This window comes from Myxine glutinosa, chromosome 1 (genome assembly GCF_964187855.1).
Source record: "Myxine glutinosa chromosome 1, kmMyxGlut1.1, whole genome shotgun sequence".
Lineage (NCBI taxonomy): Eukaryota > Metazoa > Chordata > Myxini > Myxiniformes > Myxinidae > Myxine > Myxine glutinosa.
In genome coordinates this window covers 370,749,452-370,761,498 of record NC_136261.1, presented here as the reverse complement: position 1 = coordinate 370,761,498, position 12,047 = coordinate 370,749,452, and the positions used below count along the sequence as shown (strand labels likewise).

General features: G+C 43.5%; 1 protein-coding gene across 3 annotated transcripts in view; it reads right to left on the bottom strand.

Moving 5' to 3' along the window:
• The window catches only part of LOC144889528 (tripartite motif-containing protein 14-like), a 64,286-nt gene that overhangs the window by 4,064 nt on the left and 48,175 nt on the right, over window positions 1–12,047 (bottom strand). For 2 of the 3 annotated variants that reach the window (XM_078770136.1, XM_078770135.1), the window contains 3 exons: window positions 5,659–5,681; window positions 5,066–5,193; window positions 2,909–2,962 (listed from right to left, as the gene is read on the bottom strand). In XM_078770136.1, coding sequence (XP_078626262.1) covers window positions 2,909–2,962; window positions 5,066–5,193; window positions 5,659–5,681 — 205 coding nt within the window. Of the gene's footprint in view, window positions 1–353; window positions 1,134–2,908; window positions 2,963–5,065; window positions 5,194–5,658; window positions 5,682–12,047 lie in introns of those variants that run through there. The other variant, XM_078770137.1, reaches the window with a different exon arrangement.

Here is a 12,047-nt window from a genome sequence, read left to right as displayed (position 1 = left end):
GTTGCAGTTCGAGTGTTTAATAAGTTTTGTTGACACTTCAAGTAAGCAAAACAGTAAAAACCACGAGAGTGTCTTTCACGTCCAGCCATCTATAAATTCCTCGCGAAAGGCTCCGCCCCTCCCCTCTGTTCTCACCCTATTGGTTGGAGGGAAACCACAACAGTTATTTTGGGCATTTCTAAGTGCAGTTCATTGTGTGGCCTGAGGCTGGATTGACATTACTCTTTGAGAAACGAGCAATAAGACAGAGCTGCAAGATACAGTCAGGCTTACGTAAAACAATATAGGAACACATGTACAGTGTTTGACATTGCTGATTAAGATACACTGCCAATCTAAAGTTTTAGAACACCTCAATTTTTCCAGTTTTTATTGAAATTTACGCAGTTTTATGTCTCAATGTACTCTGAAATTAAGCATAGAACAAATAAACAATTGGAGATAAAAAAGAAATCATAGAATCATTTTGTTTAACAAAATTTAATTTAAATTTTTGACTCAGCAAAGTATCCACCTTTTGCAGATATAACCGCCGAACACACTCGTGGCATTCTTTCTCCAATGGAAATCAAATATTGTTTGGGAAGTTTTTCCCAACACTGTTACAGAAGTTCCCACAAATGTGTTGCACTTGTAGGTTGCTTTGCTTTCACACTTCTGTCCAATTCATCCCAAACCAGCTCGATGGGGTTTAAGTCTGGAGACTGTGCTGGCCATTCCATGATTTGAGGCCTGGCCTCTTGTTCTTTTCCTCGAAAGTAGTTTTGACGTCGCCTGGAGGTGTGTTTAGGCTTTCACACCTGGACAACCTGCAGGTGTGTCCAGTCTTCAGTAGTCCACTGGCGGTGCTTCGTGGCCCAGGCAAGCCTCTTTTTCTTATTTAGCCATCTTAGCAATGGCTTTCTTACTGCCACTCGACCTGTCAAACCTGCAGCTCGAAGTCTTCTCTTCACAGTTGAAACTGAGACTTGCTTACTTCGACCAGTGTTAAGCTGTGCTTGAAGCTGTTGTCCTGTGAGCCGCCTATCACGCAAGCTGTTGACTCTCAGAAACTTGTCTTCTGATTCTGTTGTGGCTTTGGGTCTGCCAGACCTCTTCCCCTCAGTTTCCTCCAGTTTCCAATATACTACTTCCTGCAGTGCAATATTGTCCAAATAATGCTTCGGAGGGTACAATAACAGTCTGTTTCAACACTGCTTTTATACAGACAAGGGGTTTGTAATCAAGTAATCAGCATGTAATCAGCTTGTAATCAAGAGTTGTAATTCCACGTTGTAAAAAATAACAGAAACAAGCGAATAAAAAAAGCCCACAGAATCTTGTTTCTCACAGTCTGAGAATCCTTTAGGTGCGTTTTTGCAAACTCCAAGCGGGCTTTCATGTGTCTTTCACTGAGGAGAGGCTTCCGTCTGGCCACTCTGCCATAAAGCAGTGATGGTTGTCCTCTGGAAGTTTCTCCCATCTCCACACAGGATCTCTGGAGCTCAGCCAGAGTGACCATCGGCTTCTTGGTCACCTCTTACCAAGGCCCTTCTCCCCCGATTGCTCAGTTTGGCCGGGTGGCCAGCTCCAGGAAGAGTCCTGGTTGTTCCAAACTTCTTTCATTTAAGAATTATGGAGGCCACTGTGCTTTTGGGAACCTTCAATGCAGCAGAAATTTATTTGTGGGCTTTCCCAGATCTGTGCCTCGACACAATCCTGTCTCTGAGCTCTGCAGGCAGTTCCTCTGACCTCATGGCTTGGTTTTTGCTCTCATATGCATTGTCAGCTGTGAGACCTTATATAGACAGGTGTGTGCCTTTCCAAATCATGTCCAATCAATTGAATTTACCACAGGTGGACTCCAATCAAGGTGTAGAAACATCTCAAAGATGATCAAGACAAATGGGAGGCACCTCAGCTAAATCTCAAGTGTCATAGCAAAGGGTATGAATACTTACGTCAATGTGATATTTCAGTTTTTCCTTTTGAATAAATTTGCAAAACTTTCTAAAATCCTGTTTTCTCTTTGTCATTATGGGGTATTTAGTGTAGATTGATGAGGGAAAAAATGAATTTAAACGATTTCAGCATAAGGCTGCAACATAACAAAATGTGAAAAAAGTGAAGGGGTCTGAATACTTTCTGAATGCACTGTCGTAAGCTCCGATGTAATTTGAGGGACTTATTGCAAATTCAGTTGTCTTTCCTACTTTTCTTTTTTATCAACTTCGAGTGACCAATCACAAATGTAGATAATTATATAATGTTGTTATTAGAGATGTCCTTGCAGTTTGTAAAAAGTTGATGATCATGTACTGAGAACTGATCAGGTACTGAAATCATGTACTGTTGATGATCATGTACTGTATTCAGGCTGCTAATTTGTAGAGTCTCCGTATGTGGCTCGACTACAAGAGTAATCAAGTGTTGTTGTAACCAGTGGAGTGTTTGTCGAAGCTTGAAGCAATAATTGATTAAGTGTAAATGAGGCAGTGATGTAAGGATTTCCTGTTTACTGCGAATGGCCAAAGAGATGTTGATCTTCACAAGCACATGATCAGATGAAAATGCATTCTTTGTTTGAAATTAGTTTCGGTGATGCATTTTCTGTTTGAAATTTCTTTATATTTTGTCCGTGATGATTTTGTGGAAAAATTTTCAAAAGTGAACTTTCAAAAAACAAGAAAGCTTTAACTATGTTGAACATATAAACCAAGTAAGAGAGAAAAGAAACAAGTGTATCAGAATGAATAAAAAAGGGAAGCAAAATCAAAGGAAAGGGAACGAATTAAAGTCAAGAAAGTGGGAATTTTGAAAGATCATGGAAAAAGAGAAAAACCAAAGAAGGACAATGAATTTCCTCGTTAAATATCATTCTTTTCAATCCCTTCACCCTCCATGTCCCATTTCCCTTCATTTCACTTACAAAGTCTTCTCAAGCTGCTCTGATCCAGTTCAGACAATTGGAGCTCCACTGGCTCTGTTGAAAGAAGGAAAGGTAAAGCAACATCACAATCAATGTGGATACCCTGCTGTTTATTTATACAGTAAATATTTTTTGCTTTAAGGAACAATTTATAAACATGAACAGATTTGAACAATGTGTGAATGCGAACGAGGCCTTTCCCGCATGTGCTGTGTGTGAATTTTCAGGGACTTGCTTCTGCCCATCAGGGCACTTTTAACCTGCCGCTGCTAGGGAGAAGTGTGTAACTCACATAGTCTTTTTAAACATGATTTTCAGCATTTAAACGAGTGGCAAATCACAGATGATTAACCATAATTGTTTTGCTCCTGGATGAAAATCAGACTCCTGGAAAAATAGGAAATACGAGAAATATCTGTGGATGAGACTGAGAGTGTTTAGTTCCGTTCATTTCCTGTTAATACAAGCGAGCTGTGGGTACACACAAAAATACACACACACACACAAAAACACACACACACACACACACACACACACACACACACACACACACACACAAACACACACACACAAAAACACACACACACACACACACACACACACACGGATGCCTTACCTTCAAGCAATAAATGCAAAAAATCAAGTATAATTTATCTTGCCCCGTCCCACTGGAAACAGGAAAAAGGAAACAAAGAAAAGATATTTATACCAGCCCTCACAGCTCCAAAATCTCGTTTGGTCTTTTCCTCTCTGGAGCAGGTTCTAATCAAGGATTTGCCTGTACTTGGCTCCATTCAATGTTCCCTCTGTCCTGACAAGTCTCCCAGTCCCTGCCACTGAAATGCATTCCCACAGCATGATGCTGCCACCACCGTATTTCACAGTAGGGATGGTGTCAGATGGGTGATGAGCTGTGCTCTGTTTCCGCCAGAAATAGCACTTTGCATTCAGGCCGAAGAGTTCAATTGTCGTCTCATCAGACCACAGAATATGTTGCCTCACTCGCAGAGTCTTTCACGTATCTTTTTGCAAATTCCAGGCATGCTGTCATGTGCCTTTTTCTCAGGAGTGGCTTTGTCTGGCTTCACAAATCCAGCCATAAAGCCTAGATTTGTGAAGTGCTGCAGACTCTTATCCTTTCAGCAAGTTCTCCCATCTCAGCCAAGGAACTCTCGTTCTGTCACAGTGGTCATTGGGTTATTGTTCACCTTCCTTGACCAAGCTGCTTCTTGCCCGGTTGCTCAGTTTGGTCGGACGGAACTTTCAACATTCTAGAAATTGCTTGATACCCTTCCTCAGATCTACGCCTCCTCACAATTCTATCTCAGAGTTATACAGACAGTTCCTTGGACTTTATGGTAGTTTCTTCTCTGACATGCACTGTCAACTGCAGGACCTTGTATAGAAAGGTGTGTTTCTTTCTAATATCATTTCCAATCAATTGAGCACCATTAGCTCTGTTTGAAACGTGCCATGTTTGTTTTTTAATTTAACATTTTTTTGTCAATGCACTAATTGTATTTTATAAACTTTTATCTTGTAAGCAATCTTTGATTGCAAATTATGAATATGTATGCATGTGCAATTCAGCCATTCTCTGCCAGACATGCTTTCGACAAACCATTTTAATTGATTGATTGATTTGGCCATAGTGGAATCCAATTAAGTTGAACATCCATCTTGAGGATGATCAAAGGAAATTGGGTGCACCTCAGCTCAATTTGGAGTGTCATAGGAAAAGTATTGAATACCCGTTGGCTCAAGACATTTCAGCTTTTCATTTTTAATTATTTTGCAAAAGGAAATTCTAAAAAAATTAATTCCACATTTATATGGGGGTATTATGTGTAGATCAGTGACCAAAAAAATCTACATTTTATCCATTTTAAATTCAGGCCGTAACACAACAAAATGTGAAAAAAGTCAAGGGGTGTGAATACTTTCTGAAGGTACTGTACGGTATCCTTTAAGGTGCCCCAAACACCGCTAAGGTGCCCCAACAGATTATGTCCTTTTGAAAGTTGTGTATGAGAGGAAGACAATGATCTTTGTCATTTATATACTTTTCACTTTTCTATTATCCTTCCTGGTTCTCTCGCATCTCATTTTCCCCAAATAATTATTCTCCTTACAAAATAGCACATTTTTGTCACTCACTCATTATATTCTTCAGAAAGATCTCATGGAGTTCAATTAATGAGCCCAGATTCTTCTCCTCCTTGGAGAAGTCCAACACTGTGGGTTGTGCCATCTTCAGAGTTTGAAAATGTGACACCGACTCGAGCCTTGGTATGAAAAGGCAAAAACTTCAGGAAGGTCAGGGGGTCATTGGAGGAGAAAAAGGTTTGTAAAATGATATTATAAAAGCCTCAAATATGGAAGATATCGAGAAAAGTGTGGTTGGAATAGAATGATAGATGGAATTTATATTTGCGCCAATCTTTCGATGAGAATCTATAATTCAGCGAAGATATGAAAAGGAGAATGGGTAAAACGAATGGACTTGATAAACTTTTATTTTCTTCATGTTCTCTGATATAATATGGAGTCAGGTTACATTATATAACAAGAATCATCAAATGAGAACGAGTTGCGACATTTTTGGGAATTACATATTTTTGGAAGAAGTAGAAAATAAAATACATCTGGAGATGAATGAAAATGGATGATGGTTCTGAAGAAGGAACAGAGATGGGGAAAAAAGCATGATGATGTGTCAAACAATGTGATGGACACCATCACAGTCTCACCTTTTTATGACATCCTTATAACCCTGAAAAGGAAGAAAACAGTGAATTACCTCACGACATCTTCGTTAATGAATGCTCTCTTCATAAATGTAAATAATGCACACTGTTGAATTTGCAAATTTAAGCGTGAAATTAATTTTCATTTTACAGGCTGTATAATGTACCCCCTTGAAGATAACAACACAACACGTACAGAAACATTCAAAGTACACCGCCCCCATTCCAAATAAATATATATCCTCCAGCGCGGCATTGCCGGGGCACCTCCGGCGCATGGCAATACCGCCGTGCAGCTCAGAGAGACTATATTGAGAGGGAGAGGTGTACAATAACTGATTGATTAATTGCATAACTAAAATCAATAAAGAATATTCATACAATATTATCTTAATCAATTGGCTAATAGCATAAGTAATCCACCAGTGCTTGATCCGAAGCTGTAAATTTTTAAAAATCAATTCAATAAGTCATTCAATCAATAAGTCCCCAAGGCAGTGTTCTGGGCCCCGTGCTTTTTCTGGTCTTCATCAATGATCTCTCTGACTCTCTCGAAAATCCTCTCTATCTCTTTGCTGATGACTCCACTCTCTGCCGCTCCATTCCTCTTCCCTCAGATCGGCAGTCTGCTGCCTCCTCACTCTCTGAAGACCTGGACAAAATCACAGACTGGTCAAACAAGTGGAACATGTCTTTCAATCCTGACAAATCTCACACTCTTACTATGTCTCTCCGAAAAGATCGACTGGACAACCCTCCCATCTACTTTCTCAACAATCCTCTCCAAGAAGTTCTGTCGCTCAAGATTTTGGGTCTCACTATCTGCCATGATCTTTCTTGGGAAAACCACATTTCCAAGCTGGCCTCCAAAGCCAGTCGCCGACTGGGCATCCTCCGTCGTGCAAAGTCCTTCCTCGGCACACCTGAGCTCCTCACCACATACAAGGCTTTCATCCGCAGCTCAATGGAATACTGTTCTCCCCTATGGGCCGGTGCTCCTGCCTCACACCTAGCTCGGCTTCACGCTGTTGAAACCAAAGCTTTCAGAATTATTGGAATCTCCCGCGATGAAGCTATCTCTGAGGGCCTTTCACTCACTCACCGCAGGCAGGTAGGTGGTCTTTCTGTCTTCTACCGACTCCTCTCCGGCCTTGCACCCCCAGCTCTCTCTGTGCTCTGTCCCCCAAATATTCCTACAGGTCGCACAAGATCTGCCAGCAACCCTCTGATGGTTAAACTGCCGAAATCTCGGCTCTCTGCTCACCTTCACTCTTTCATTCCTCTTTTCTCCCGCCTCTGGAACAAACTCCCTCACTCCCTTCAATCCCACTCCTCCCTCCAGGTCTTTAAAACAGCTGTTCACCACCATCTCTTATCTTCCCCCATCCAAAACCTTGATCTTTTCTACCCCCGCTAATTCACCCCAGATCCACCTTGTTTGAAATTCCAACTTCTTTCCTGGAAGTCCTGGCAGTGTCCATATGTTTTATACCTCTCCCACCGCCCCCTTCCCACGCCCCCCCCCCCCCCAAAGCCCTCGCCCTCTCTCAGATCTCTCGATGTCTCCATGTCTCTCGGTCCCTGCTCTCAAATGTTGTGTTTGTGTCCTTCCCCCTCTCTCCCCATCTTGTCTACCGCTCCTTATGTTATATGTTTTATGTGTCGGTTTGTCTTTCTGTGTGATTAATGTTCGCTCTCTCACGAGCCTCGATCTTGTATACAAAAAAAAAAAAAAAAAAAAAAAAAGTCATGATCTGACCTCGCGAGATCACGGCGAGGTCACGTCTTTTCGAAGCTGTTCCATGCGCTCACGCTTTCGAAGCTAAGTGATCTTTCACATTTGTGTTTTTGTCGTATCTTTATCTTTCTTTCGGTGCATGTACCTATTGGGGTGACTTTAATAGGTTTCTCGGTGTTGGTTTTTCATACCTGTGTACAGAATCGTCGGTTTTTTCGTATCGTATATTCTGAGGCCTAGTGTCGTACTTGTAGGCTACCGTGTCCTCAGACCTTGGCTTGAGGCTTTTGTTTTTGTCTCAGCGGTTCTTCGATCGCGCTGCAACTACTTTCGGTCTCCGTTTTTCACGGTCTTTTCACCCATACTCCCTTGTTTTATAATCTCAAAAAAAAAACAAATTTTTTTTTCCCTTCCCTGTTCTTATCCGCTTGTGCGTTCTTATTTGTTCTTTCGTTCTTCGTTCTTTTTCTCTTTCGTTCTTCGTTATTTGTTCTTTCGTTCTTCGACCACGTTGTTCGAGATCACGTGATCAAGTTGTTAATACATGTTTCATCTGTCCCCTGAATAACTTTATTATTATGTCATATTCTATAACACTTTTTTCTACTTCTTCTATAAAAGAATGCTTTCGACTTGCTCACCAATTCTATTCATTCAAAAAAAAAATTCCATCTCTTACAGTGCATCTTTCATTCATTCCCTAAACTCTCCAGAACTCCACCCATCCTTCATCGTCCTCAAACGTATTTTTGACTCGAATGTCTCAAGAAACTCATTTTGCAATAAATGTTCGTTTCCCATAAATCGTACACTTTTCAAAATCCAATCACACCCCTCCCCTCCAAATCTTCCCCATCACCCATCTCTGTCAAATCTTCCCCCTTGCCCCTCCCCCCCAAATCTTCCCAAACACCCATCCCTTTCAAATCTCCCCCCCTGCCCCTTCCCTCCTAAACTCCCCCCACACCCCTCCCCTCCGAGACTCTCCCTCACTCCTCCCCTCCTAGACTCCCCTCTCACCCCTCCTCCTCAAAGCGTCCTCCCCGCTTCTTCCCCCTTCCAACTTTCACCTTCATCTTCCCCAACCTTCTGCCTCACTCTTCCCCCTCCTCAAATAACACCTCACTGCTCCTTACCCAAACACCATCAAACCTTTTGTCCGCCCCATTCTTCCCTTTCTCCAAGCTATTCTGTAATCTCTGACACACCTGCAACAGCTCTCCCTACCTCGTCCTCCTCTTCCACATCCTGCCCTACCGCTCCCCCCCCCCCTGTTCTGTATCCGATGCTCCCCCTTCCTATTCCTTAACAGTATGGACCTCAAACATCCGGGGCCTTCGCTCAAACTTAACTGATCTCTCCATACAGGTTGCTTCTGACAAACCAGACGTGATCTGCTTAACAGAAACCTTCCTCCTTAATGATGTCTCTGATTCCTTGGTATCTCTCCCAGGTTACTCCCTCCTCCGGTATGATAGACCTGAGCCTCGTCCTGGAGGTGGGGTTGCTATCTTTATAAAAAACTCTCTTCCTCACTTGCCCTGCACTGCCCTCTCTCCACCTCACCCCCAGGAATACCTTTGGCTACGGCTTCCCCTTCGCTCCCACCTTTTGGTCATATGCGTGTTGTACCGTCCACCAAACAGTGATGACTCCATCTACATCTCGCTGTCTGATAATATGGACCAACTTCTATCTACCCATCCCAACTCTCTCTTCCTCATATGTGGTGATTTCAACTGTCACCATGCCAGTTGGCTGGGGGTGGGTACCTCTCTCACCAGCCATGAATCTTCAGCAAAGGACTTCTGTGACTCACTGGGACTGACACAATCTGTCAATTTCCCAACCCGGATCTCAGTCAACGGAGAATCTTCTCTTCTGGACTTGGTTATGACTAACTTCCCTGAAAATGTCTGCTGCTCTTCTTCTGCTCCAATCGGCTCTTCTGATCATGTGCTTGTTAAAGTGGACATCTCTCTGACCATTTTCAGAGAGCCTCCTCAGCGTCGACGAGTCTGGCATTTCACTCAGGCCAACTGGCACGGTCTTCAAGCAGCCATCAATCATCTGGACTGGTCTCCCATCTCTACTGCCTCTGACATCAACTCATCCTGGGAATTTTTCCAAAGTAAATTGCTCTCTCTCATGCAGAGATTTATCCCTTCTCGTCTTCAGTTGTCATACCCTTCCTCCCGTCCATGGTACACGGAATCTTGTGGTGAGGCTATTGCCCAGAAACAACTTGCTTTCGTCTCCTGGAAAGCAAATCCAACGGAAGGAAATCTCATTTCCTTTCACAAAGCCCGAAACAAGTGTGTGTCCACCCTCAGGAGAGCCAGGAAACAATATCTCTCCGTCCTCAGGACCGAACTCTCTTATCTGTCTCCCTCTTCCAAATCCTGGTGGCGTCTGGTAAAATCTGTTTCTGGTGTTTGTTCCCCCTCCATCCCCTCCCTCACCTTAAATGGCCACACGGCTGACTCCGCACGTGAAAAAGCTGAATGCCTCAACTCTGTGTTTGCCTCTAAATCTTGTGTCCCAAACCCATCCCTCTCTGTACCCACCATACCCAGTCGTACCCAGCTGCTCCTGGACTCTGTGTCCTTTCCTCCTGACAAGGTGGAAAAGTTTCTGTCAACCCTCGACTCTGATTCTGCAACTGGACCTGACGGCATCAGCCCACGGGTCCTAAAATCATGTTCTTCCGCTCTTTCACTCCCTCTCTCTGTTCTCTTCACCCTCTCTTTTGCTCAAGGTCATCTTCCATCTGCTTGGAAATCTGCCAACATCACCGCTTTGCACAAAAAAGGTGCAAAAACAGATCCCAGCAACTACAGACCAATCAGCCTTCTCCCAATTATCAGCAAAGTCATGGAATCCATCATTGCTTCAGATATGAAATCTTTCCTCTTCTCCAATGGCTTGATCTCTGATCATCAATTTGGTTTCAGACCTGGACACTCCACTCTGGACATGCTGCTTCTGCTTTCTCAACAATGGATGGAGGTCCTCAATGCCAAACAGGAAATTAGAGCAGTCTCCCTTGACATATCACGTGCCTTCGATACGGTCTGGCACCCCGCTCTGCTCACCAAACTCTCCTCTTTTGGTATCCATGGAAATCTCCATGCATGGCTGGCGGACTTCCTCTCTAGTCATAGTCAACGTGTGGCCCTGAATGGGTTTCTCTCATCTCCTCCTCCTGTTCAGGCTGGAGTTCCCCAAGGCAGTGTTCTGGGCCCTGTGCTTTTTCTGGTCTTCATCAATGATCTCTCTGACTCTCTTGAAAATCCTCTCTATCTCTTTGCTGACGACTCTACTCTCTGTCGCTCCATTCTTCATCCCTCAGATCGGCAGTCTGCAGCCTCCTCATTCTCTGCAGACCTTGACAAAATCACAGACTGGGCAAACAAGTGGAACATGTCTTTCAATCCTGACAAATCTCACACTCTTACAATGTCTCTCCGAAAAAACCGACTGGACAACCCTCCCATCCACTTTCTGAATAATCCTCTCCAAGAAGTTCTGTCACTCAAGCTTTTGGGTCTCACTATCTGCCATGATCTTTCCTGGAAAAACCACATTTAAAATCTGGCCTCCAAAGCTAGTCGCCGACTGGGCATCCTCCGTCGTGCGAAGTCCTTCCTTGGCACACCTGAGCTCCTCACCACATACAAGGCTTTCATCTGCAGCTCAATGGAATACTGCTCTCCCCTCTGGGCTGGTGCTCCTGCCTCACACCTAGCTCGCCTTCGCGCTGTTGAAACCAAAGCATTCAGAATCATTGGAATCTCCCGCGACGAAGCTAACTCCAAGGGCCTCTCACTCACTCACCGCAGGCAGGTTGGTGGTCTTTCCGTCTTCTACCGACTCCTCTCTGGCCTTGCCCCCCCCCAGCTCTCTCTGGGCTCTGTCCCGCAAATATTCCTACAGGTCGCACAAGATCTGCCTGCAACCCTCTTTTGGTTAAACTGCCAAAATCAAGACTCTCTGCTCACCTTCACTCCTTCATTCCTCTTTTCTCCCGCCTCTGGAACAAACTCCCTCACTCTCTTCAATCCCACTCCACCCTCCAAGTCTTTAAAACAGCTGTTCACCACCATCTCTTATCTTCCCCCATCCAAAACCTTGATATTTTCTACCCCCGCTAATTTCACCCCAATCCACTTTTTGAAATACCAACTTCTGTCCTGGAAGTCCTTGGTGTCCTTGTGCTTTATACTTCTCCCTCCCCCCCGCCCCCCCTTCCCATGCCTCCTCCCCCCGGGCCCTCTCCCTTCCACACATCTCCCTGCTCTCGGATGTTGTGTTTGTGTGCTTCCCCTTTTCTCCCCATCTTGTCTTCCGCTCCCTCTTTTTGTGTATTTTGTTTGTCTGGTCGATTTGTTTGTGAAGTAAATGTTAGCTCTTTCACGAGCCTCGATTCAGTATACAAAAAAAAAAAAAAAAAAAAAAAAAAATCATTAAATCAAAAATATCATTTTTAGCCACATCACTTGGTCACTGTCGTGTCAAAATATCAGCTTGTGAGCTTAAAAGGTGCAAAGATGAGAAAGCAAATATATAAATGATTAATAATGAAAAGAAATAAACAATAATCATAAAATAATTAAATAATTAATCAATTGGCTAATAGAATACCGAAACCACC